Below are 27,860 nucleotides of genomic sequence, written 5' to 3' on the forward strand. Positions count from 1 at the left end.
GGGAGAATCCAAGAGGAAAGCATTTCCCGCAGCTTCTGGCAGGAAGAGAGCTTCTGGAACAGGAAAGCTCAAATCAAGATGTATCCCTCAGAATGCAGTATTCTCAACATGTGACAGTTATTTAACCAAAGGTTTAGAGCAGTAACAAAACTCCAACAAAGCGGGTTGTACAGTGGAGAGAACACAGATCTATAATTGGGGGCCTCTGAAAGTGGCTCTTTGGACTTCATACATGGGACGGAGCCACCGTCACTCCATAACAATACTGTCCAGGAACTGCAGGTGTGTAGGTCTCTGAAGAGCTAACTTGACGAAGCTGGCAGGCAACACATAAATATGTGGTTTGTTAATCAGGCCTCTTCTCTTGGATCTGGCCTTCAAGCAACAAGCTTCCCAGACTTTCAGTGTTTAGAAGACAAGGTGGTGTTCAAACTTGCATCTCTGTAGCTGGGGATTTATTTATTTGGTGCTAATTGTGGAGGAGGGGGAGTGAGAAGAGATGAGCAGGGAAGTGAGATGAAAAGCAGGTGATGGACACGCTTGCCTCTAACAGCCAAGCTACTCAGCCCCAAATCCGACACACAAAACTTGCAGAATCGATTTGGGAGGTTGAGGCACTGCCGGTGTCAAGATTTGTATCTGAGCATTTGGACAATGAAGACACGTGGTTTGGACTATTTTAGCATGCACACACACCCCAATTCCTTCATCCCTTTGCCAGATCCAAATGTCCTTCGCCCTGCTTGAATCTCTCCTCCCTTTCAAAGAAAAAATACATATGGTTATACGAAAGCCACGAAGGGAGAAAGGAAAATCTGCCTGGCAGGCTGCAGTGGGGTGCATGTTGCAGCAGGCTCACTCCTTCCTTCGCAGCTTCCACTTGCTATTCTGCTTTTGGCCCTGGTGGAAGTAAAGTTCTCCTCTGCCTTGCCTTCCCGGGATGCATACTTCCGATTGGAAATAAAACCAAGTGATAGGATACAACACGGCCTTCTTCAGACCAAGAACCATGACATCTGCCCAAGTGACGGACCCTCCTTTCTCTGGTGCCGCATGAGACTTTCTAGCAAGGTATTAAATGAAACTTCCAAGTAATTGTCCGATGAGCACAGGGGACAAATAATTAGAAAAGTAAAGAGGCAGAGGCTGGGTACTTTCTACCTTTTTTCTCCCCCGTGAGGCGTCTAAATCAGCATACTTTTTCAAGATGGTTTGCTTTTCTGGGAAACCTTTAGCCCGCCAGACGTTGCTGAACTACAACTCCCACTGGCCATACTTGCTGGGGAGGATGGGAGTTGTAGTTCAGCAACGTCGGGAGACACACACCCCCCCTTGAATTTAAAAGCTACCTTGCTGCATTTCAGCTGGCTGACCATCTTTTGTTAAAGCTCAATCTGTTTTACAAACAGAATCTATGCTGTCGAAATGAGGTCCCATGGAGTTCAACAGAGCTCACTTCCATCATAAACATAGGATAGCAGTCACGCTGATCCTTATAAATTGGGTACTATCCCAAGTAATACTGTCTGATGTCTTTGTATGTAACACCACAGACATCTTGCGGAGTTTGGGCTCCCCTTCCAAGCATGACTAAGCTGTCATGATGAGTTCCTACACTTCAAAATTTTGGAGGAGATAACGAAAAAGAACTAGCTAAAAATCCAGGAAATGAAACAGCAAAACTAAATGTTAAAATATTACAAACGCAATACTCCATACTTGTGAATCGGGAAACTCAATGGAAAATTACAAAATATAGATTTGTTGGATCTGGAGGGTTTTGACAATAGATTTGGGTGGCACGCGTATCTGTGTTACAAAAAAGTCAAAGTCCATAAAGGTTTTTTGAATCGCATAAGATCATTGTATGGGGTAAATACAGAAACCTGCTAGAGCAAAAAATGCCCTGGTGGATATCACCACTAGAGGCAATTTCAGCAAAGAAAAAGAATATGAGGAAAAACTGGACAACTTATAAAGAACTACTTGAGGAGGAAAACCAGCTAAAACTGAAAAAGTTTGAGGAAATTAGAAACCACCTAACTAATTGGGCACAGTACCATCAACTGAATGACATTTAAATTAGATAAAATAAAAGGGTATGCTATTCAAATATCAAAACTTGAGAAAGATCTACTACAAAATAAGAATAAACTACTTTCTAAAATGTATAGACTGCTATTGGATTTGGAAGTGATAGAGGAGGAGGTTGAATCAGTGATGATTCAGTGGTCTAAAGATTTTGGTTATAATATTCAGATGGCATCCTGGGGTAAACTTTGGAGAAATGACTAAAAAGTTTACAGCTCGCTATACCTTAAAAAAAAATACATGAAGCTGTTTGATTGATGGTATATTGCACCAAGCAAGCTGACAAAAATGTATAAAACAAGCTCAAATATTTGCTGGAGATGCAAAGAAGCAGAGGGAACAATGTACCACATATGGTGAAAATGTAAAAAGAAAAAGAAAACTTTGGGGAAATTATTTATATTTATATAAAAAAATGTTCAAATTAACTTTCATTTTAAAAAAACAACCAAACGCCTTTCTTTTGGGTATCATTGCTGCAGATATCCCGAAGTAACTCAGAAAGGTATTTATGTGGGAAACTGCTGCTGTGAGAATGTTAACAGCTAAATGGTGGGAGGGAGATAAAATACCAACTAAACGGGAATGGCTGGTGAAATTATGTGAATATGTAGAATTGGTAAAGATGGCAGGAAAAATTAGGAATCAGTCAAACCAAAGGTTTAACATAGAATGGGATATATTCAGATTATATGTAAAAGAACATTGTTCTCAGATGAATTCTTTGATATGCTTTGAATAACTTCTGCAATGTTATATGCTACAAAAAACATGGTTAAACAATGGTAAGTTAAGGGATATACAAACATGCAGTTATCAATGAAACAAAGGCCCATATTGAGTAGGACAGAAGTCTCAATATATGGAAGAACTTTATTCTTTATGTAATATTTTCTTTGTATGTGAGGTGATTTGTTTTTTCTTCTTTTTGTGAAGGGACAATATTTAAAATAAATAAAGATTAATTTTTTAAAAAAAGGAGAGACTAAGCTGCAGCGTCACTAAAACAGCAGGCCAGATGACCCAGATGCAGAAGAAGATAGGAACACCATAGCAGAGGCTTTGAAGAACCATGAGCTCCGTGAAGACCTCCAAACCCTCCAACAAAAACTAACATCTGTTCAGACTGCCAGCGGCCAGAAGCTCCGCAGTGGCCAGTGGGCGGGCCCCTGCACCAGACAGCCTGAAGTCCCCCTACGACTCCAGTCAATCTAAGACTCACAGGCGAATGATCGTCACAGATGAGGAAGACTCATATTCTGAGGTCAAAGTGAAAGATCCACAGGTATTCCTCAGAACATCCAGTAGGAGAAATCTGGGGTGCGCCTGCCAAGGGGCCTGCACAAATAAAATGTGTGGATGCCGTAAACGGAATACATCGTGAACTGCCGCTGTGAGTTATGGAGGTGCCGGAACCATGAGCCCTCTTACCTGGAAGAACAAGTAAATCTGAAGGACAGCTTCGACCCTGAAGATCCTCCTTCAATAACCAGAGGAGACACTTCTTCCAGAACACTACTTACCAGAGAGAATCATGGCTCCATGAGGTCTAGCAGAGAAAATACTAAATGCTACGTCTTTTCTGTACTGGCCAGATTTCCTCCATAGGCTGGTTCAAAGCTAAACACCTGACTGGGGCCAGCTGGGTGGATTCAGGATTCTCAGCTTCATCCAGCCAGCTCTCAGGGGGAAAGGCCAGGTCGGCAGGTGCAGATACTTTCAGAATTCAATGGCAGATTGATGATGTTCCAGCAACCTGACATTGATAAGCAGCAGCTGAATGAAGAGGGACAGCTGGTCAAAGTGGAGGAAAACAGCTCTCTGCTACAAGGCCCATTTCTACCTGGCCTAGGGGGTGGGGCCCACACCTACTCTGAGAATGTCAAAAATGTTTTAATATGTTTAAAATACTTGTTAATCCATGGTGTTTTAAATGTTTTTCTCATTTTTTCTTTTTGTTTTTATACACAGTTGTGGGTGGGATGGACGTTTGTTGGGGATTAGTTTAGTTTTAGTATAAATGCAATTATTATTTCAATTAGTAATTACTGTCTTGTTGGTTTGCTGTATAGTTTTGTTTTAAAGGGGGGTCATGGGGGTGCAGAGATTGTGCGAATGAACTTAGTGCTTAGCTTATAGTTTTAGTTGCTATTTTGTTAATGTTTTTAGTATCATTTATTATAGATTCTAAACATTGCATTGATTTGTTAATCCTATGACTTGCCGTAACTGTGAGGTTTAGCTTATTTTTTGGTTGTGGTTTAGTTAAGTTTTTGTTGTTGTTGTTGCAATTGTTTTATTGATAATCTGTTAATTATTGTATATGATGTATGCTGTATTCGCAATGTGCTATTAGGTTTTATTATGTTATGGTTATTTATTGGTTGTAAGCCACTTTGAAATTCATTCATCACAGAAATACAATCAATCAAATCAATCGGCAGCTCTCTGACACTTGTTTTTCAACCTAATAAGTGAACGGTTAAGTTCTCTCTACGCACATTTTATAGCATCTTATTGTTTCAGCTGGGGGCCTGCTGACAGTTAAATCTGATTTGCAGTCATGGACTCAGGTGGGGTGGAGAGAACAGGTCCACATTAGATAGTGTGCACACTGCTTGCTTAAATGTGCATGAGCCATAAGAAAGTGAGTCCGAAAGTTCTTCGAAACATTCCAAATTTCAGAGGCAAATGCCTCGTCCCTATGGAATCTGAAGGAGCTATTAACCAGGGTTATAAAAGCTGCAGCACGCACACCAAACAGCTGATGGAATCTACACCGTTCAGCTCTTTGCAACAGCAAAAAGGGCACTAGGAATTAAAGAGGGGAGGTTATTAGAATTCCTCAGTTTCCACCACCAGGACCTAGAGACATGCAAACCATGCATGCAACACAACACAATTTCTGAGTTTCTAGGCTTACTCCCTTCTGGGACCAAGAAGACAACGACTCTTTAGGTCAAGCATACAGAAATTCCAATACAAGGCAATTATGAAAAGGTTGCCATTATAAGCCTCACCACATGGTGGCAGAAGGTTAACAAGAAAGTTTTAGCATTGCGACAAGGAAGAGTCACCCAAACACACACACACACACACACAAAAACCCACCACCAAGTTACAAATGGTCACATAAACTCACTCTTGGCAAAGGAAGGGGAGCAGAGAGAAGTCAGGGTAGGGAGCCAGGAACAAAATCAGCTTTCACCAACTATGCCGGCTGGGGCTGACAACGGGAGCGGTTTTCTAAAATATCTTGAGGACACCTAGCTAGTTGGTGAAGGATGCAGATGATCTTCAAGCAGAAGGATGGAAAAATTCTTATTCAGAAACCTACAGTAGCAGGAATGTTTCCTCTGCATACTCACTGTAACAGGCAGAATACGTCCATGTCATTCTCGGGCGTTTGGTCTCATTTCTGGAATGCACGGCCTCTTCAGCTCTGCAAACCCAGAAGTTCTCCCACAACTTTGCCATATTTTGTCCACACCCATAACACTGTTCTGCCACTCCAGGGCAAAAGGGGTTCGTTTCCTTCCCCTTCAGCAGCTTAGGAGGTAATGAAGGCTCACAGGACTGTGAGACAATGAGAATAGATTTTATATATGCCCCTGGCAGAGCCACTGCAGATGAAGATGGCCCCTGGGGACCCACCAGTGTCCCATATTCGGTCAAGGTAGCCACGCTGGGTCTCTTAAGAATGAGGTAATACTGAGGAAATATATTGTTATTTTTAAAGAGACTGTGAGTCTGAGGTTGTTGTCATCCTAACGCCCACCAGGCCTGGTCAGCATGGCTAATGGTCAGGGACTTATAAGTCATGGGGCCCCCATTCTCTGCTTTAATGGCAGCTTTGGGGGAAGGGGTCAATTTAGGCTGTCAATCATCCACTAAAACTAAGAGGTGGTTTGTATAAAGAGGCAGGTTGTTTTGAATTTGATTCCGATTAAGGTGTCTAAAACGACAATTACAGTGGTTATCCGGAACTTAACTTTTCCCACACGCCACCTTAAGACGCACGTTATCCCTGCCAGATAATGAAAAGAGTTTAACAGATTCCTCCCCACTCCCACCCCAGATGCAACAGGCTTAGTCAAACGCCATCTCCCTGATAAGAGATGCCAAAGTCAATTCTTTTGTAGAAGGCACCTTCAACTTTTGCGATTTTCATTGATGCTTAAATCTAAATCAAATATAAATACCTATACTCAGGCCCTAAACACATTCACAAAGAACTGAATGCCCATGCAAAAAGAACAAAGAACAAAAAAGAACCTATTTAGGATCGTGGTCCTAAAGCGAGTTTTGTATTGTGCTTCTTCCAAAATCCTAATGTCTGCCCTGAAAACAGAGGCTGTGAATTATTACTTGTTTTTCTTTAAAGCCTTTAGAAATTCTGTTTAAATAAACTAATGCTATTTGAATAACAGAAAAAGACACGAGGGAGGGAGAGATTTTAAAGAAGAGATGCAAGCGGTCTGCAGAGGTACTTGAACAGAGGTGTAATCATTTCTCTCACTGCAAAACAAGGGCTGTGAATTCTCTTATCTCATCCACATCTACGCTAATAAATATGCAAGTTGGAATTGGAAGCCTACTCAGAAACCACAGATACCCAGACAAGTCACACTGAATAGACTCCTAAGGATCATTATAGCAACTACATGCAAAAATAAAAATGGAGGGAAGCGAGCAATCCGGCTGGAGATGGCTGGCCCAAGGGGCTACCTTGAACACCTGCGCAGCTGCCTCAAATACAAGAACAAAAAGGAGATTGAAGGCTATTCCACAAATTCCACCATTTTACTCATGAAATTTGGTACGCTGTAGGGTATCCCCCCCCACCTTATGTTTACCACACCTCCCATTCTCTTAGTTAAAAAGCTGGTTCGAGACTTCATCCTCAAACTCCCTTACATGTTGCCAACTCAGTGGTGAAGGAGGACAAAAGCGGCAGATTCCCCCTCAAACCTGTTGATTAAGACATCAAATCCCACCCCTTCTCCCTTGTGGGACAAGGTTGCGAGAGACTGGAAAATAATTACACACAGTTGGTCCCCAACAGAGGGCATTACAGAGCAGATCTTAATCAGAGCTTCCACAGGGAGCCTCATTTCCTGCCAGTAAGTGAAGGAGCCAAGGACTGGGAAAGTGGCTTTCTATTTGACAGGTTCTCTTCCAGAAGGGAGCGCCAGGCCTCCCGTCTGCTGAAAAGGCACGCCGCTCCTTTTGGTGTGCACTGATGAGAGAAATTGCCTCACGTTTGGCAGCGGCAGACAGGCTTGTGACACGGAGAATGAAGAGTGGGGCCCAGTAAACCAGGCGGCGATTGAGGTCTCACTGACACAGGCCATTTACCACAAAAAAAGGAAGAAAAGAGCATCCACCAGAGACTCAAGTCAAGGGTGCGCCAGAGAGTCGCAGCTCAACACAAGTTCGGGTTGGGGCTTTCGGAAGCTTTCGTCGGCGAACGGGTGGCTGGAGCTGTTCCCTCTGGAATAAACAACGGTCTGAGGCACTTCCGGCCATTTGAGAACTCGAGGCTTCACCGTCACCCACTTCCATATGACTTGGCGCCCACGCGACACACTGGAGCTTTCCGAGAGGTGAGGCTGGCCGGTGTCTCGTGCCGCTTGTGTCGGCGAGTTTACCAGCTGGCTCTGACAGCTTCTATATCGCTAACCAGGTTCTGAGCCAAGCAGATCCCAAATATCTGGAAGACATGAGGTTCAAGTGTTGTCTGGAAGTGGGTCAAATCTGTGCACCCAAGAAACCATGTAACCTGCTTCTAGGCAGGCCGTCCGCACCCCATTTAATATAGAGCTGTCTCATTAAAGTGGATTTAACTGCCTGCAGTCAAGAACCACAAAAACAAGGATAGCCTTGCCGGATCAGGCCAAAGTCCAGCATCCTGTTCTCACAGAGGCCAACCAAACGCCTGTGGGAAGGAAGGAAGCAGGACATCAGCATCCCGCCCACCTGGCATTCCCAGCAAGTGGCTCTCAGAACCATGCTGCTTGTGATACTGGAGGTAATATAGCCATCATGATTAGTAGACCTTATTCCTGCCTTGCAGGGGGTTGGACTGGATGACCCTTAGGGTCTCTTCCAATGCTACAATTCTGGGATAGCCTCTCCATGAATTGGTCTAATCCCATTTTAAAGCCATCTAAGTTTGGTGTGCTTTCTGTGAAGAAGCGCTTCCTTTTGCCTGCCCTGAATCTCCCACCATTCCACTTTAGCGGATGCCCCCTAGTACTTTGAGAGAGGGAGGAAAAACACTGTGCACAGTTTTAGACCTCTGCCATGGTTATTATTTATTAAATCTGTTAGTTGCCCACGGCAACCCAAAGCGACTTGCAACCAATACACCCGCTCTTACTTTTTTTTCCATTTTAAAAAAGTCCCAAACACTGTGTGATACGGATTGCAGCCAAAGGGCGGACTTCAACATTGTACTCTTCCAATCATTCTGTCTACACAAGCATTCCAGTTTGCCAGACAGAATGACCTCCCCTCGCTCTCCTTCCTCCTGCATGCTGTCCTGGGGGTTCTCCCACTCCACCAGAGCCAATTTTGGGGGAGGTGAGCTCTGTTGCACTAGCAGAATCCTTTCACTGACAGGACTAGGTAGGTGAATCCCACCCAGGTGATCTTTTTCATCCCTTGCCTAGTATCCAGGAAGGATATTGGAGCAGACTTCCACAGGCCTTCTGGAACATTCCAAATACACAGCCCTACAGAGGCTTCTCATAGCTACAGAAGCCAGAAGATCCACAAGATGGGAAACAAGTTGGTGTCCACCACTAATTCCAGTCATGTTTAGGTTGCTTGCCAGAGGGACAAGCCTTGGCTTTTACAAGAAGCAAGTAGGAATCACTTCCTCCTATTTCACATCAAGCGTGCAACGTGGATTAACCACGTGGGACTGAAAGCTATGAGATGAAGGACATCAAGGAAGAGGAAGAGAACCACATATACTACCTTGAGCTCCTTAGAGGAAAGGCGGAACATGAATGCAATCAATCAATACCTGCAGTAATGCAATCCCAATGAATATGCCAGCCACTATAGTGAGGTTCTCTTGCAGCCATTTCTCAAACTGGGGAACGCAACCTTTCGTGTAGATAACAATCTGCTGGTCAACTTCCTGGAGGGAACAGCAAATGGAAAGAAAACACACAAATCAAACCATGCAACCCTTCCCTTTGGAGTCCACCTTCTTTCCCATCCTCTCTCACAGAAGTTACACCAAGTGAAATGGGCAGGGACTTACTGGTTTTTGCCTGGCATCGTAGCCGCACTGAGTATTGATGACATCTTCCTAAAAATGAGAAAGCACAAAAAGGCACCAGTAAATTTCTCCCTTCATCCTGCCAAATGTCCATGGTCTGAAAGCAGGTATAGGGAATCTGCAGTCCTCCAGCAGCTGACTCCCATCAGCAAGGCCAATGAGCAGGGACGATAGATGGTGTATCTTAAATAGTACATCCCATCTCTCTTATTTGCAGATTAGAGTCCTAATCTTAATACAAAGCTAGCTGCATCTTAGCAGGGCTTAATCATGGACACCCGAGCATGCCAAGTTAACGAGTTTGTGGCTCTATGATTAGCACTGGCATCAACTCTTCCCCCCACTGTCTTTATTACTCATCCAGTACAATTAGACAACTAGTTTGGTGACTGGCTGCAGCCCATTCTAGATGCTTGCAGGTAGCCTGGCAATAGTCACCTCAAGAAGGTGAAAGGTGTATTGACAGGCATAGGATACCCTGACTCTGCAAAGCTTTTGTGCATGCTTTGAGCTGGCAGCAAGACATAGGTCCATTAAAGAGGACCAGCACACATTCACACAGAGTTCTTTTAGCATAAAAGGCAGCCTCCTGTTTGCATGCAGCAGCTTTCCCCAGGGAACAGCAGCGCTGCCAGTTGACTTACAGCAGGATCCTTAGTGCAGCAGGAAAAGGGCACCCCGCAGCGCTCTCGGCTAGCGTTGGTGTCTGTGCAGTTGAAATAAATGTTGAGGTTCCAGTCATCTGCTCCAAAGGCTCCGCAGCACTGCCACTGGAGGAAAGCCAACAATTATTACAGGCGGAATCACCACTACTGCTAGATCTCTCTGCCGTTTTACTGGAGAAGGAGAAAATGTATTACCAGAGGGTTGAGACACAAGCCAAGAACCACCAGTGGATTTGCAAGCTACTGTTCTGGGTAACAGCATGTCAAGCTTTTTCCGTGTTGAAAAAACACGCAGAAGTATTGGGTGCCTGTTATCGTGCATGTATAACTACATTCCTCACAAATCCCCAAAACTCATTGAAAAAAATGTATGTGCAGCAACAGACTGGACAGACAGGGCAATCTTACTTAAAACCACAGTTTTCTGTGGTTTAAGATGATGCAGAGGAAATCCACATGGGAAGCTGCCACACAGAGTCAGCTGGCCACATGGAGAAGCAAATTGTTTGATGCAACCCACAGTGGTGAATTTATATGCACTGGGCATATGAAATCAAAGCCTATGTACTGGCTTCTTCCCATCTTTACTATATACGCTTCTGATGTTTATGATGTACAAATAAAAAGCTAGACTCTACGGAGCCTTCAGGGGGGAAACTATTTCACTTTACCCGTCTTGAGCAGGATGTTTTGGACTGCACATTACAGGGTTTCATTTGGGCTTGCTTTCCTCACAACTGCAGCAATAGGCTTTTCTAACCTTGCCCATGGACAAAAAAATATTCTATGTCCAAAAGCATAGCAACATCTAGCGTTTCTCATTCTGCCATGAAAATGGGGAAAACATTAAGTCACCTGAAAGAAGCATGGCCAAGAATAGTACACTGCCATAAAGACTAAGGTTGTATCCAACTAAGTAGTCTCCTTTATGCAAGGACCACAATGGAAATTCCCTCCTTCTCCTCCCTCTGCACACCTCACAAATTTGTTCTACAGACTCCCCCCCACCAACCCTCCAGAGCAGATTTAGGTGGGCACACTTGAGGAGGAGAAGGAGCAGAAATTCCATCGTGCAAGCAGAAATCCTTGCACAAGCGGGAGAACCTGCCTGGATGCAATACAAAGCATTTCCTAATAAAGTTAATTACTCGATTGCTTAGTTGCAATCATAAGCGCATTACTCACAGGGAACAAGCTTCGCATTGTTCCATAAAACGTTTCGCTTGCTTGGCTCCTTTCAGAAATAAAGAGCTGAGAAATGAAAATGAAAACAGGGACGGAGGAAGGTCCATTCCCTTCAAAATCAGGGACTGGGGACATGTGGCCCTCCAACTCCCAACAGTCCCAGCCAACATGGCCAATGATCAAGAACCTCTGGAGGACCTCACCCCTGCCATAAAGCAAGCAAAAGCACTTACATATTCTTGCGTAAAATCTATGAGGTTTTGCAAATCAATGTCATCTCTGTATGCTCGGATGTTGTTGTTGATAAAGAAGTACAGCTGGTCCTTGATCCAGTCTTTGAAGACAAATGCCAGAACACCAGCCGTAAGTTCCAGGAAGAAAATGATTCCTAGGAATACTGAAAACTGCAAAGATGAAGAAGAGGAGTAATTTTAGTAAAGTCATTTTTTTTTTAAGGCCTTCGATTATTTGGCTTCCGCGACAAATCTTTAAGACACGGCACCGTGCCAAATGAGCACTTTTGAGAGCAGAGCACCGCAGCTGCCCTGCTGCTAAACAACATCATGTGTGCTGATCGTGTCAGACGCGGAATCACCACTCACAGGGCTGGGGGCCACTATTCTGGGATCAGGCATCAGACCAAGTTAGGAGAGCTGTGTGCAGTTGGTTGTGCAATTCAGCTTCCCAATGAATCATAAGGTGATATCTCATATTAGTCATTCTTGTGAGTAGGCCCACTGAAATGAATACACTTCAAGTCCACTAATTTCAAAGGGGGCAGTGGCGTAGTGCAGGGAGGGGGTCAAAGGGGCAGTGGCCCCAGGTGCAAAATTCTGAGGGGGGTGCAGCCAGGCAGCCCCCACGACAGGCTCCCTTGGTGTAGCTGAGCTCCTGTGACCTTCTGGAGACGTGGGGAGGCAAGCCGAGCCAGGGCTGGGCCTTTACACATGGATCAACCTACAGAGTCCAGATCTGAGTTTACTCAGATGAAAAAGGCACCTAGAAACCAAATCCCACAAAGGAGTCAATCCCACCTCAAATGAATCAGGTCTTCTTAACTAAGTTCACCTTTCTGAGCCATACAATGGTTATGCTGTGGCTTAACTGACAGAGGCCATACGCCTCTGAATAATAATATCAGTTGCTGTGTGGAGAGAGCTGTTATGCTCAGGTTCCGCTTTCAAGCTTTCCGTGGGCCTCTGGCCTGATCCAGCAGCACTCTTGCAGTGTTTTGGATTTAAAGCCCAACATTTCCAACAAGCCTCCCCAAGGAAACAACGAACTAGCGTGCAAATCTACTCACACTGCAAAGGAGATACAGTATTCTTGGAAGTTTTATGGCTTGTGAGAACTGTAATCTGGCAAGGGGGTTAGAAATTCTATAACCACCACAGCTCCCTTATAGAATTACAGTTCCCAGGATTCCACGGAGAGAAGGAATGAGTATTAAGCATGTTTAAATATTCACTGGAAATAGGCCCATAGGAATTGGGCAGTCAACAGAAACATATGCGCAAACACACAATTAGGTTGAGGAGGTAGAAAGGAGCTAAATGACTTCATAGGTTTGATTCTATAACTGTGGATTACATGGGACAATTTCCAGTCACTAATATAGAGGATTCTGCCTTAGAGCAGGGGCGTAATCTTCTTTCCCCTTTTCAGCCTGTGAGAAGCAAAAGCACTCTCACTTTCAACACTGTCAACAATTGGCACAACATATTTGGGCTTATTAAAGACACTGGCTGTGTTCCTACATCATTGCAAGCCATAGTTGCTGACCTATGACCATTTATTGGAATCGATAAACCACTGCAAGCTGTAAGGCAACAACAACCTATGATTTAAGCCTGATTAGTTCGTTACTCATTAGCTTGTTGATGAGTAACCAACACTTATCCCAAGTTTGGACATAATTGGAAGCCAAGCTTAACTGCCCTTGCCTCGTTTACTTCCCTAGCCTGAGACACAAGAGGCGACAAGTGAGGGCAATCGGGTAGTGTACACTAACGCACTGCTCAGTTCCCTATAAACCGTGATATGCCGGCAACTGGATGCAGCCAAAAATATAAAATAATTTCCTCTTATAAAATACTTTACTCATATAGAAAAATTAGCAGGGTTTGTTTTTATTAAAAAACGTTTGAAAGGAAGGAAAAGGTAAAGTCCTAGTGCCTGTTGTTGTTGTTGTTGTTGTTGTTGTTGTTGTTGTTAATTACATTTGTATACCACCCTTCATCTGAAGATCTCAGGGCAGTTCATAGCATAAAAAGACAAAATACATAATGGAAAGAAAAACAAAAATATAACACCCCCACCCCACACAAATACATTTTAAAGGCTATATAGGATGTTAATCAGCCCAATGCATGGTTGAAGAGAAATGTTTTATACACACACACACACACACACACACACACACCAACAACAACAAACACAACAAACAAACAAACAAAATTATACACAGCAATATCAAATCCAGATTCTCCTAATCCTGCGACTTCCCTCCCCCGCTGGTTCCTTAAATTGCCTTTTCAATTGCATGTCATTTCTATGAGAAACCAAGCCTTTGGTGTCATTGACCTGGTATTGTGGAATATTCCGCCAACAAAGATTCAGCAGGTACCTTCTGTTTGAACTTTTAAATGCCTGCTAAAAATGTTACTATTCCATCAGACAATTATGAGGGCAATTAAGAATATATCTTTCCATAACAGTTACCTGATTCTTGTTTTTTAACATTTTTGTATGGTTTCTTTGACTGTATAATTTTATGTATAACTGTTGTAAACTGATCTGATTGTTTTTTGTTTTTTTTAATGGACAGCAGCTCATAAATATTTCAATGAGTAAATACGGGCAACTATCGATTTAGGCGCATCTGAATGACGTGCAATCGTGCGCACGGCACCGAACCCAGAAGTAGCCCCAAAATGTCATAGAGGTGCCACAAAAAGGGGTGGAATGTGATGGGGCAGGGAAGGCTTATGGAATGTTCACCCCGTGCAAAACGAGGATTGCCTGTAAATAAAATCAGCATCGAAACAAAGCTTTGCGTGAAATTGGTCCTTCAAGCAGGAAGTGGCTACAGCCAGCTGCACAGGCTACTTACAAACTTGAGAAGGAAGGTGTTCTCTCGCAGGGCTCCAATGCATCCTGCAAACCCCAAAATGAACATCACTCCTCCTACCACGAGGAAGAGCCAGACTGGATCGAAACCTCCCAAGTCGGTGATGGAGGAGATGTTGGACAGCACTCCCTGGGAAGGTTGGAGAGAAGATAAGAGAAAGAAAGCACACCAACAGGTGACAGATGCATCTGGTTTATACAGTGCCTAAGCTGTAGCTTTTTGACTTGTCCTTCTGACGGAAAGAGAAACCAAAACGGACACTAACACTTTACATTTATTTCCAGGAGAGACTGATACTGTTTGTGCAAAAGTGATGTTTCCTGTCAGTTCTTTGTTTGCGCTCAAATGCCACCGCACAAATGCCGTCAAGCGCAGAGTCGCATCCTGTGTGAGGGAGTGACAGGACATGTCACTCAGTGCTTATGTCTGTAGAGAACAGGTTTGCCAAGATGTTAGAGAAGCATTAAAAGGGAAGGAGAAAGACTGGTGAACTGATAAGTTTGAAGTGCACAGGACTAGGACTGTTGAACCCATTAAGGCATTTTGTTGATCAATCATTTGCCCCCTCAGTCCATTCATTACTTATTTTAGCAAGTCCAAACATGTTGCAAAACCTGTGTGAAGCTGCCTTTTCTAAAACATTGAGCGAAGTGAAAAACAGCTTACAGTCTTAACAAGCAAGCTAATGCAGAGCCAGTTTATACATAGCAATACACCAGCCTTTCTCAACCTGGTGCCCTCCAGATGTTGGCTGCACTGCAGCTCCCAGCATCCCTGACCATTGGTCATGTTGGCTGGGGCTGATAGAAATCTACTAACATCGTCTGGAATGCCCTATTGCCCGTGAATCTGTCCATAACCCTGTTTCAAAGTGGGAGGCCATCACCACAACTAGTGGTAAGGACCAAGGGACACATCCTTGCTCCTCCACTCACACAATGGTAACTGTACAATGCCTGTACAGGCCTCCTAAATAACTTAATGCTGTATTAATTTATTTAAACAACAACAGAGGGGCGCCAGAGCCCAGTTTCTTAATTCTTAATTCATGGGTATAAACTACAGCGGAAGGAAGGCAATCTACACATGCTCATTATTCCAGTTCAATACTGGTGGTGGTTAACTCCTGGAAAAAATGTGTTTTCAACTTTGAGAAGCGAGAGCTGGAGAAGGGCTGGGAAGGGAATGGTGGGCTGTCCATTTGCCACAGTTTCCTGTTTAAAGAGCAACAATTAAAAAATAATAATCTTTAACTATTCTGCTATTGTGCCTGTCAAGTACAGGAGCTTTTACGAAACTCCAAGTTTGAACTATCCTTGGAAAAAAGCAACAAAATATATTATTATTATTATTATTATTATTATGATTATTAAGTTTGAACCATCTTAGCTGCAGGGCACACCTTCAAGCAACCAAGGTTCTATTTTGACAGGACGTTGTATAATAAAAATATTGGCGTTCCTTTAAGGTGAATAAAGCAAAGGAAAGCAATATATTTTTAAAACAAAAGCAAATGTTTGCATTGCGCTGTGTGCAGAACTACAGTGTTTGCATAAATGTGTATAGCAAGTGGAGCAAAGCACTGGAGTTATGTATTAATCACCCCCGCCCCAAATTATCCTTGCATGCTAGCTATAGCCTAGGGATATTGGTGCTTCCCAAAAGGCAGAACAGAGGCAGAACAGAGTTCCTGGCTAATCTCCAGCTCAGCTGTTCACTGAGCTCCTTCACCCTCTTAATAAGGCTGCAAAAGGACAAAACTCCAGGGGAGCTATTTGACCTACATCTGCACTCCTGAAACAGTCTCGGTCCAGATTTGCTACAGGAGGTAAAAAAAATAAAGGGGAGGAAGAACTCCAGGAAGTGAAGAAGCAAGCCAAATAAACTGACTTAGAGCTTCTTGTTTACACTCGGAGCTCTCCCTTTCAAGCCACTGTGATGTGGTCATTATCTGAATGCTGAGAGAGCTTAGCATATATCCCGACTCATATTTAAAAACAGCAAGAGGGGGGAATTCTGTATGTGGGAGCCAAAGGCAGGAGACATATTGCAATAACTATTTGGGTTGGGGGGGGAGAGGAGGGGAGAGAATGAGTGGGTTTGAACAAGGGTTCTTGGTAAAGTTTATTCTAATTCGATCACAGAATTGTAGAGCTGGAAGGGACCCTCAGGATCATCTAGCCCAACCTCCTGCAATGCAGCTGTCCCATTAGGGATCAAACCCGGAACCTTGGCATGACCAGCACCATCCTCTAACCGACTAAGCATGCAGGGTAAAAGCTGCATTGCACCAAAAATCAGCCCTAACCAATTACCTGGGCACCCTCAGAATTAAGAGTCCAAGATCTGGTAAGTATTCCCACCAGTTTGGTTTCTTTCCCCTTGGGAGACAGGGGAGATAACGAATGAGTCTCAGCATGCCCTCAGGTGAGGCCCAGAATTTCAGTGGGAACATTATTCACCTTGGTAGTTATGTGCTGCAATAGCTTTCATGCCATAATAATAATGATGATGATGATGATGATGATGATATGAGCTGGTAGGAAGCACCACAAAGGACCCATGGGCAGGATCTGGCTCATAATGCAAAATCAGAAGGATAAACACCCACCATCCATTATTCAACGGTCTGAGGTCTGTGCTGCCCTTTCTACATTGCAATGTACATCTTATAATCGTCAATCTCATTTGGATATCTATTTGGACACATGGACTGCCTATATCAATACAAATGTTGAAATTAGAATTGATTACTATTCTTATTGAGGGACGCGGGTGACACTGTGGTCTAAACCACAGAGCCTAGGGCTTGCCGATCAGAAAGTCGGCGGTTCGAATCCCCGCAATGGGGTGAGCTCCTGTTGCTCAGTTCCTGCTCCTGCCAACCTAGCAGTTCAACAGCACGTCAAAGTGCAAGTAGATAAATAGGCACTGCTCCAGCGGGAAGGTAAACGGCATTTCTGTGTGCTGCTCTGGTTTGCCAGAAAGGGCTTAGTCATGCTGGCCACATGACCCGGAAGCTGTACGCCAGCTCCCTTGGCCAGTAAAGCGAGATGAGCGCCGCAACCCCAGAGTCGTTCGCAACTGGACCTAACAGTCAGGGGTCCCTTTACCTTTACCTTACTTTTCTTATTGCCAATGCGAGCTGCTTGTCACAGACTGGCTGGACACAGAGGAATGGTGGGAGGCACCAGCTGGGGAACCCCACCACCAAGGAACAAAGGCTCAGAGCCTGGAGACTGGTGCTGGAGCGACGATGCGTGGTCAGAGGGAGAAGTTGTTCAACTCCCATCAGTCCCAGCCAGCACAGCTGATGGCCTGCTGATGGTACCACATTGGCTATCCCTGTTCTGGGGAGCTCCTTCTTGTGTTCGGTCCCTGCAGGTACCAAAGGAGGCTTCTCTCTCTTGCATTAAAATTAGTTCTGCAGCTGAAGACATCTCCCTCTCCCCAAGAGACAAGAGAAATGTGTGCAGACTAATTCAGCAACCCTTTTATTGAGAGGCTGGCTGAATGTCGTTAGGAACTGAAGTGCAGAGGCCTGTGAAGCAGAGCGTAAGGGCTATCCGTACATTCCCCAATGCGCTTTCCCTTGCTGTTGTCACCGAGGGGCTACAAAATCTTTTCTCCCCACCATTTTTACTGCAATCAAGGGATGTTTTGGGGTGAGTCCGAAGTGAAAAAGAATGTTCTTTTTAAGAAAAATGAATAAAAATAAAAGCGGAAAGAAGGGAGCGTTGGCAGTCTCCAGAAGACAGTCAGAAATCTAGTTTGCTGGAATGGTGGTTTTCTTCCTTCTGAATAGCAGGTAGCCTTTTCCCATGCATCTGTAGGGCCAGTGAACCCTAACTAATAAATATATGCAGAGCCTGAAAAGAAATCAAAGTACGATGACATGTTGGTTTTTAATGGGCCTGGGCTTTCCTCGCTCTCCCTTCTTTGACACTCACAATGCAACATTTCACCCTGCTCCTAACCAATGTAGCTTTTGCAGGGGTAGCAAGACGGGGCAATAGAAGTTATTTAAAGGGCCCTATTCATTGGTTCGTATTAATGCTCCTTCCCACCCCCTTTCAAAAAACAAAGAACCACTCCTGCATCTCATGGGAGGTGCACAGGTTTTGTCTGAAGGTCTGAGAAACGCATGTCACCAGTTGGGAGCCATGCTTGCTTATTCCCAACCTATACTTCTGGCACAGGGCTTAAAGTTTAAAGACGAACAATTGAAAGAGCAGCAGCAACCAGAAAACCGAACTAAAATTCCAGCATCAAACAGATCTAAAGAAATGCCGTATTTTTCACTCTATAAGACGCACCAGACCACAAGACACACCTAGTTTTTGGAGGAGGAAAACAAGAAAAAAAATATTCTGAATCTGAAGACCAGGATCAGAGTGGAACCTGCCACATGAACAGGGCTAATGAACAGCCCAATAGAGAGAATGCTGGGATTGGGACCTATGTTTAAACCCTGCTCACGGCCAGCATATAGGTTAGCATAGCTGGGCATCTTCCAAGGGTCCACATGCCAACAGGGGACCCACTGACAAAAACCACCTCGACCTGATGCACTGAGGGGTAATCTCACTGAGGAAAAGGGGCTCTCTAAAACCTAGAGCCAGCATTGCCCCAGCTCATCCATGAAATGTACCAGGATGGCCTTGGGCAATACACAGTGTGTATTGGGCAATACATCATTCACCTACCTCAAAGATATGTTAAAAAAAAATAACAGTGGGATAACTTCATGTATGCTGTCCTGAACTGCTAGGAACTTTACACTGTATAGCACATACATACCAGTGGCATAACATAAAAAGGAAAGAAAATGAGATCTACACACAATAAACTTGCTCAGGGACTGGAACGAACTTCACTTATGACGTGTCTTTTATTGAATGAGTTGCCATGCATCCATCATTCAAGCCAACATATTTGCAAGAGTTATCGTGCCTTGAGATCATAGTGTGAGTGCTATAACCACTGTCAAAGAACAGCTAAATTGGGGGGAGGGGGGAATATAACCACCCTAGGGATCCATTGCATTCCGTTTGTCCACAAAAGACATCATCTATTCTGGCTCCTATACCTTTTTCTGGTCAATCACACCGTTAACATTAGATCCCAGGGAAGACAATGATCTGTACTCACTTTCAAGTTGATGAAAGCTCCCTTTCCTGATGGCATTGTGTGCTCTCTAACAAAAATTGTCAAGTTACATCCGGTTGGCCAAGAGGGCTCCAATTTCAGCTTGGCCCTTCCCAGCTGGCACATTCACTATAGCCCTTGCAAGCCTTGCCTACTCGAGGGTAACTCCTGTTGAAAGCAGCAGCAGTGAGGAATATGTTGTATGCAGGGCCTACAGTAGATTCGCCAGCTTGCCTGAAGCTGGAACCAATTATTCATGAGTAAGCAACTCACGAGTAAACCTGCTCCTAGGTGGTCTGCTGCTGGGTCCTTGCAGTTTCAAGCTGCAAACTGGCAAGGGGCTGGGGGAAATTATGAACAGGAACACAGAGGAATTGCTTGCCCTGCTTTCCAGAAAGCAACAGGAAAAGCTTATTCTACATGCAAAAGTCATGTAGTGAAGAACAGTGAAGAACATTATTTATTAACAGTGTGCAGAATTGCACATATAGTAAAGGAGGGTTTTTTAAAAAATAAAATGTATTTCTTTTGACAGTATTTTTAACAGAGATAAATACAAGGCAATCTAATCGCTGCAATATTGCTACCGTTTAAGAATAAAATCAATGGGCATAGTTTTACGGAGAAATCTTAGGGTACAGGCTTCCTTTGCTAAATATTAAGTCCGGGAGCTGCTCTATTATTGACTATTTTCACTCAATGAGGTAGAGAAGGAGAAAAAATCCAAAACCCTCATGCCTAGAGCTCTGAGAAAAATTGAAAATGAAAAAGGCAATGTAAATTGCTGGAGAAAGAGGCCTGACTGGTCCATTGTGCCTTCTGGGTTCCTCGCCTCCATGTTCCTCACAGATCCCCTTTTCAGGTTCACAATTTAGAATGCTAATTCTTCAGTTTCCCCCTTTAGGGCCAACTGACTGGCTGTCAAACTGCAGCTTTTTAGCTGCCTGACAAGCGAGTTCCACCGCTCTCCCTAACAGCTGCAAGAAAAGTCACAAGATTACACACACACACACACAAAACATTATTTTGTGTGGGTACACGTTTGTTTCGCTCAACTCTCTTTCACCCCAGCTAAACAGCTTATGATGGGCTGCCTGAGATTAAGTCCAGCAAAACAATCCTAACGAGCTGTTTATTTTATTTTACCTTTTTGGACCTAGCTTTCCATGTTGATTTTTTTTTAACAGCAAATAATTTAATGCTCAAAACTCTTAATTTTGAGTTGTCAGGACAAGAGAGAGAAGCCTCCCTTTCTAAGCCATTAAAATTAATTGGATTGCATTTCCATCAGGATGCTTGTTTGCAGTTTAGCCTGGAACAGAGATTAAAGGTATCTTTATAAGTGTCAGCCCCCTTCCCCCCCCCGGCTCCCCAAAAGACAGCATGTTTGCAACCACATTCTTAAATAAAGGAAAAACAGCACAGTAAAATGGTAATAAAGTTCAAACTTATTTTGATGTTAAGGAAGCTTTGAGAGTTTTTTTGAGGGGAAATACTTCAAAATAAAATGGTTGAACAAGTATTTCCCCCCTTCAACATCATTAAAATCGCCACTCAGTTCTTCTTAGGGTGTAGAATTATGCAGCTTTCTTAAGGACTTCAATTGAGATCAAGCTTTCTGTACTGCAGCTTCTTCATAATTACAATCAGCAAGCAAACACAGAGCAAAAATAAGGGAAAATCCAATATCCTGCTTCCGAAAACAGGTGTCCAACAGGTTGCAGTGGCTGGCTTGTTAGTTGGCCTGTTTACAACCAGCAATTAACACATCAACAACAATGAGGCTGAGATGTAGCTCTCCAGATGTTGTGAACTCCAACTCCCATCAACCCTAGCAATAGTCATGGATGACGGCAGTTGTAGTCCAGAAAGTATCTGGGGGGTCACAGGTTCCCCATCCCTGAAATGCAGAATCTGTTTTTGTTCATACTGCATGCAGTGCACAACACAATGCCTTTAAACAGCAGGAAAAGTGAGAATAGCTTTAATTTACCATGCTTATTGCATAAATACAGCTGGGTAGCACATAAGACTCTTAGAAATATAGACTGATCAGTCACTGAAAGCCACGTTTATCACACCCTTTGAAGAGTCTACCGCAAATGAACTCATCACATGGTAAAACAATATTTGCAGACTGAATCAATTCAGACTGCAGGTGCAAGACTGTATTGCTCAATATTCCACCATAAAATGCCTCTCCTTGCACACAGAAATATAGAGCTTCAAGGAGAATGCTGGCATACGACCTTATTTCCAGTATCTAGTGTGCCACCTTGGCCCAGAAACATCATAGATTTTATTTTTTCCAATATTTTTCCTAGGGCTGACAACCAAATTACAGAAACCTGGGTAATCAACAGAGTTTTAATTAAGCACATTTGCATACAATAAAAATAACATGCTACTTTTTGGATGACACAACAGCAGTCGTTTCCCCCTTCGGTCTTTTCACAGCAAGAAATGCCTCTTCTAAGATGCTGCTGGCCATTTTTACAAGTTAACAAAAAATGTGTTGCTTGATTACCTGGGGATTGCCCTATAGTAAATTAATCTAACAAATCAAGTTACAGGCTTTTTACTCACTAGAGCAAGTCTACGGAGTCTCTTTGGAAGTGTCTTGAATTGCAATATAAGGCAAACCTAATAAGATCTAGTAAGATAAACAAGCGGGAGAACATTTCAGCCTTCCTAGAACACACTGTAACTGACCTTAAGGTGGCCATTCTGGAAGAAAGTAACTTCAAAGGAAGACTACAACATGAAACAGCTGAACAATAGCTCACCAAGAAGTTCAGTGCCATCACTTGTAGGTCAAAGCAGGGCAAAGGACTTTTAATCACACTGTGTGCATTAATTAGCCGGCTAGGGTATTTGTGCTTTTGTTGTTTTCTTGTGAATGGTTCCCTGCTGCCATACAGGTGTTCACACAGTTATTGCAGCAATTATCACCAATGTGCTGTTCTAAAAGGTTACCTACAGTAGACCTGCAACTTAAGTGGGGTTACGTTCCAGGGATAGTGCATAAAGCCAAAACTGTGGCTAGTCAAAACACACTGGGTGCAGTGGGGGGTGGGCTTGCCAATTCCTGCCCCCCCCCGATGGCCACCAGCTTTTTAATTTTAATTTTTGCCAAGCACGTAAAGCTGAATGTGCATGAGTTAAATGTGTGTAAGTTACGGGTCAACTGTATATGCTAAACAGGAACACCTCTAAGCTCTATCACTTTATTGACTGCATTTTTTTATTTTTTATTTTAATGTTTTGCAATTCATTGCCATTCAGCTTCCATACCGTACAATTTTCTCCTGCTTGGTCTTAAGCCAACCTTCACCAACATGGTACCTGGTCTGGAAGCCATCAGGCTAGCAAAGGCTACTTTAAGGTGTAACGGGACTTTTTGCTTTTGCTAATAGGATCTGGGTATTTTAGTTCTTCTTACGATCCTTTATACACCCAAATACTTGATATAGAGGCACTGGCAGAAACAGAAGTGCCTTCTTTGCCTAGTGATGAACATTTCAATGAGACAGTTCAAGAAAATGCCAAACCACGGTTTCTCATGATGTGTGAACCAGCCTTATCTGCAGTTCTGTTTTTCTAGAAAAAGAGGTGCCATACCTCACTATGAACACCTCCCTTGTTCTCTTATAATGGCAATGGCATCCACCTGAAAAAAGCCCTGCTTATCTGACTGGTGGCGCTTACGGGTGGCCACTGAACTAGGATGCGAAAATATGGTTGTGACTAGTTGCAGACCATAGTTCAATGTGTGTGCTATTGCTAGACAAGATGGCAACACTTCCTTCCAAGCAAGGTGACAGTACATTCAACATTGGGGTTGGAGGAGATTTAGCTTTAAATTGGTTCAACAATTTGTTATGTGATACTTACTTTTTCATTCCATGCCCAAAGTCCAATTCCAAGAAATGCTATGCCCAGAAACTGAAAAAGGAAATATATATATACATAAGTAAGAGCATTTCAAGAGGTTGCTTTGAATTATGACTTGACCACATCAGTTGGCCATATTTGGAGTACATTACTGAAGCATCACTCTATATTACATTTCTACATAGCTCCAAATTTGAAAATCAACCCTGCCTCCAGCCAGACGTATGAAAGATTTGATTGAAAACTTGTGGGCTATTTGGGCAGAAATCAGCAGCATAAAAAATCCAAAAAAGGTTTCTAAATGGACAGATTATTTAATATTAGATTAAAAACCCTGCTCAGCCTTGAAAAAGTAACAATGATTTCTTTTTTACTGCTATTTTTCAACATCCAGATCAAAGAGTGATAGTCTTGGGCAGAATAGTTCCTGGAAATGGGAAAACATCAACACAAACTTATTGAAAACTGGAGATTTGGGAGCTAGCAAATCAAGCTCACCTTGATAAACAGATAAAATTAATGGTGTGTTGAGTTGCAAGAGTTTACCCATTTGCTGTAGCTCCATCCACAGTAGTTCACAAACAACTGTGTGGTTGTGTTGTAGCTCAGCGATACACTACATCAGGGGCCAGCAAACATTTTCAGCAGGGGGCCAGTCTACCGTCCCTCAGACCTTGTGGGGGGGAAGGCTATTTTTTGAATTTTAAAAATGAACTAATTCCTATGCCCCACAAATAACCCAGAGATGCATTTTAAATAAAAGCACACATTACACTCATGTAAAAAGACGCTGATTCCCAGACCGTCCGTGAGCCAGATTTAGAAGGCGACTGGGCCAGATCCAGCCCCCAGGCCTTAGTTTGCCTACCCATGCACTACACATTTTGCATGTAGAACCTCCAACATCCACCCTCTGATGTCTAAAGACCCCTGCCTGAAACCCGCCATCAGGCAGCGTCAACAGTGCTGAGATAGATGGACTAATGATCTGACTTAATACAAGGCAGCTTCCTCTGCCTCAAAAATTCTGTTTTATCACCAAAAGCAAAGCTGCAATTTACCTTAGTGGCAACCTTCAAAGCCCTATTTGCTCTTGGAGAAATTTATCATCATCATCATTCTATTTGTATGCCGCCTTCCCACAGTTAAAACAACGCTCAAGACAGCTTACAATATGAAAAAAATTACATAGTTACAAACATAGCAAAGTAGTCATAAAAATAAATAAAACACATCAAAACTACATAACCAAACGGAACAATTTTCACATAAAAATAAAGATACAAAAAATTAATATCAATAACAGCAAAAACTCCCGACAAATTTTTCCCCAAAATACCCCCGTCCTTGCTGGGCAGCAGCAGCAGCAGCAGTCCTTATGAGGCCTGTCAGGCCCCACCCCAGGCCAGGTGGGGAGAAGCAGGCTCCCAGCAGGTCATGATCCTAAGGTCATGACTGCAACCAAGTCCAAAGTTACGTTACTGTGTGAGCTTGTTCATTGTTGTGGCAACAATTTATTCTGCTCAGAAAACGTCAGGGCTCCCTTCCCACCCCAAAACAAAACATTTTACCAAAACCTAGTGTCATTCCTAGAAATTTATTGAATTAGTAACAACATAGCCTCATCAGTTTTATAAAATCAAGCCGCTTCGAGAGCATCCCAAATCTGAGTTACACTCAGAATATTTGTAGACAATTTGTGACACACACACACACACACACACACACACACACACACACACACGCTTCTGCTTTCCATGTAGCTCTCCTCGAACCATTTGGCCCAGGTAGGATCCTGAAAGCTTGCCAAATCGCAGGGTTATGAACTTTTCCAGGAGCCTTGCCAAAGGCTCTTGTTTCCGCACAGCACTTAAGCTGTGTCTTCAAACTCTGAGGTAATGTTTAGTATATATTTCATTTTAGTTACTATATCCATTAACAAACTACATTTCCACAAGGCCAACACTGAGTGTATTGTTTCGGAGTTCAGCAATGGCCAAAAATGCATGAAAATTAATATATACAGATACAGATGTCACTAGAAACAGAAGCTGCTCTTTAAAATGAGCAACTGATACCCACCGCACTTATGCTTTTTTTCTAGACCTGTTCATGTTCATGACCAAATTCCCCGTGGTTTGAAAAGCAGGTTGGCAAAAAGAAGAAGTCACAGCGAAATGCACTTTTTTAACACTCTCCTCTACCTACCTCGCCTCTGGGACACCTTTAGCTGCAAGTAGCATGACTCCGGAGACAAACACCATTGGGCTCTCATCACAGAGAACCCAAGAACAAAACCCATGAAACATGGGAGACATGATCCTCCACACCCAAACCACAAAGAACAATAAAAAAATGGATTCACAGAGACTTCATCACCACCAAGCATGAGGAAGGCCAAACACTAGGTCCCGTCTGTGGCCTAGGAAATGACAAGCCTGGTTCAAAATCCATGATGCTAGCTGCCAAAGTATGGGTTGAAAGTAGGACTGTGGTTTCTAATTTAAAAAACCTACAGAAGAACTCCCATGCTTCTCTACCTGGGACATGCAGACTACTGGTTAATCAAGCTCCGTACCACCTGCTGCAACAACATGGTTTCAGAAATTCAAAAGTTTACTCGAATGGAGATGCAATTATGAGAAAAGCTCCACCATGATTGTACTCTCTCTTGGGTTATATCACATCCCCATGGCAGCCATCTTGTAACCAATGCTTCCAGCCCTCTCTCCAAAATGTGCCCCCTGGTCTGAAAACACTGGCAACCACTATGTGGCTGCACTAGTTCAGGAAAGAGGGGGAAGGAGCCCAAAGGAGGCAAGTGCATGAACTTATAAAGGCACTCCAACTGGGTCAACACTTTTGATTCTATACCATGATTATAGCTTCTGAAAACATAAAACAGGTAAGTAAAACTGCTTGTCTACCTCATTTTTCCAATTCCAGCTTGCCTGCTGATTGCAAGCAATGGGTTAGAATGATGTAAGAAACTGGAGTGACATCAAATCTCCAAAGTCCACACAAGTAAACACACAAGTAGTTCTGCAAACTACTTCTCCCAGTTGGTGCACAGCAGGATGTGGGAAGAGAACAAAGGAACAGAATAGAGAAGGCTTCCAAACTATAGCTGGACCTGCTCTCACACAACACAAAACAGTTTGACACAGCATGATTATTAGTAAAGGGAGTGAACCCAAGATACTGCAACATGGATCAGATGAGCTATGAAGTTCCAAAGGTTCAACAACTCTTCCTCTTTCTCTTCACAGGTCCAACACATAAATCAAAGCCAGGTTTCTTGCCAGAAGATCTGCCCTGTTTAGGGAAGCTTTTAATGTTTGATGCATTACGGTATTTTAATATTTTGTTGGAAGCTGCCCAGAGTGGCTGGGGAAGCCCGGCCAGATGGGTGGGGTATAAATAATAAATAATAAATTATTATTACAGTGGTACCTCAGGTTGAGTACTTAATTCGTTTCAGAGGTCCGTTCTTAACCTGAAACTGTTCTTAACCTGAAGCGCAACCTTAGCTAATGGGGTCTCCTGCTGCTGCCGCTCCACCAGAGCCCAATTTCTGTTCTTATCCTGAAGCAAAGTTCTTAATCTGAAGCACTATTTCTGGGTTAGTGGAGTGTGTAACCTAAAGCGTATGTAACCTGAGGTACCACTCATTATTATTATTATTATTATTATTATTATTATTATTATTATTATTATTTTCTTCTAATAAAGGATTCTCTCCAATAGAGTTATTCATGGGAGTATGTACTGGTTTGGACAAGACGCTAAACTAAGATGCTAAGGCTTCCAGAGAGGAGCTTACAGCTGCTTTGCTGCTGCCTGGTTTGAATCAGTATGTTGTTCAAACTGAGATTTGTAGTTAAGCTCTCTCCTCACTAACCACAAACTATTGGTTACAACTGGTGCTTAGGAAAGAGCTTAAACATGAGTCCTAGTTCAGATGACACACTAAGCCAAACCTTGGCTGAGTTTGACTGTTTAAAGTGGCATGGTACTGCTTTAAATGTAGAGCACAGTCTCACTAAACCAAGGTTTGGCTTAGCACGTCATTCCAACCACATCTATAACTATAATCCTTAATACCCTTAGTCCTAGTTAAACCAGTAAGACTGACTTTTGAAGAAACTGGATGAGGATTGTGCTGCATGACTAACTGGGACATTGCTCACCAACCACAGTATTCACACCCATCGGGATTAAAATAAGATACTCCCTCAGAGGTCGACACAATAACTCACATTGGTGATGCTTCCAAAGTTGGAGGAACTGGGATGACTTGATGGGCAGGTGAGCAAACACTAAACACAAACAGGATATTCTGCTGTGGAGGTATGGAGCCGAATGTGGTTCTCCAGACCTCACTGTAGGGCTGGCCACAACTCTCAATTGCCCTGCTTCACACCACATGTTTTTGATTGGTTGGAATAAGTCA

General features: G+C 43.2%; 1 protein-coding gene across 4 annotated transcripts in view; it reads right to left on the bottom strand.

Moving 5' to 3' along the window:
• TSPAN5 (tetraspanin 5) overlaps positions 1-27,860 on the bottom strand; it is an 88,887-nt gene that overhangs the window by 9,581 nt on the left and 51,446 nt on the right. For 3 of the 4 annotated variants that reach the window (XR_014515610.1, XR_014515611.1, XM_083459077.1), the window contains exons 2-7: positions 23,408-23,458; positions 14,348-14,494; positions 11,469-11,639; positions 10,030-10,155; positions 9,368-9,415; positions 9,125-9,241 (exon numbers count right to left, since the gene is read on the bottom strand). Coding sequence is in view for 2 of the 4 variants with exons in the window: in XM_083459077.1 (XP_083315203.1) it covers positions 9,125-9,241; positions 9,368-9,415; positions 10,030-10,155; positions 11,469-11,639; positions 14,348-14,494; positions 23,408-23,458 (660 nt within the window). In the remaining 2 variants the exon portion in view is untranslated. Of the gene's footprint in view, positions 1-2,533; positions 7,805-9,124; positions 9,242-9,367; positions 9,416-10,029; positions 10,156-11,468; positions 11,640-14,347; positions 14,495-23,407; positions 23,459-27,860 lie in introns of those variants that run through there. The other variant, XM_083459076.1, reaches the window with a different exon arrangement.

This window comes from Podarcis liolepis (genome assembly GCF_965112155.1).
Source record: "Podarcis liolepis genome assembly, chromosome: 9".
Classification (NCBI taxonomy): Eukaryota; Metazoa; Chordata; class Lepidosauria; order Squamata; family Lacertidae; genus Podarcis; species Podarcis liolepis.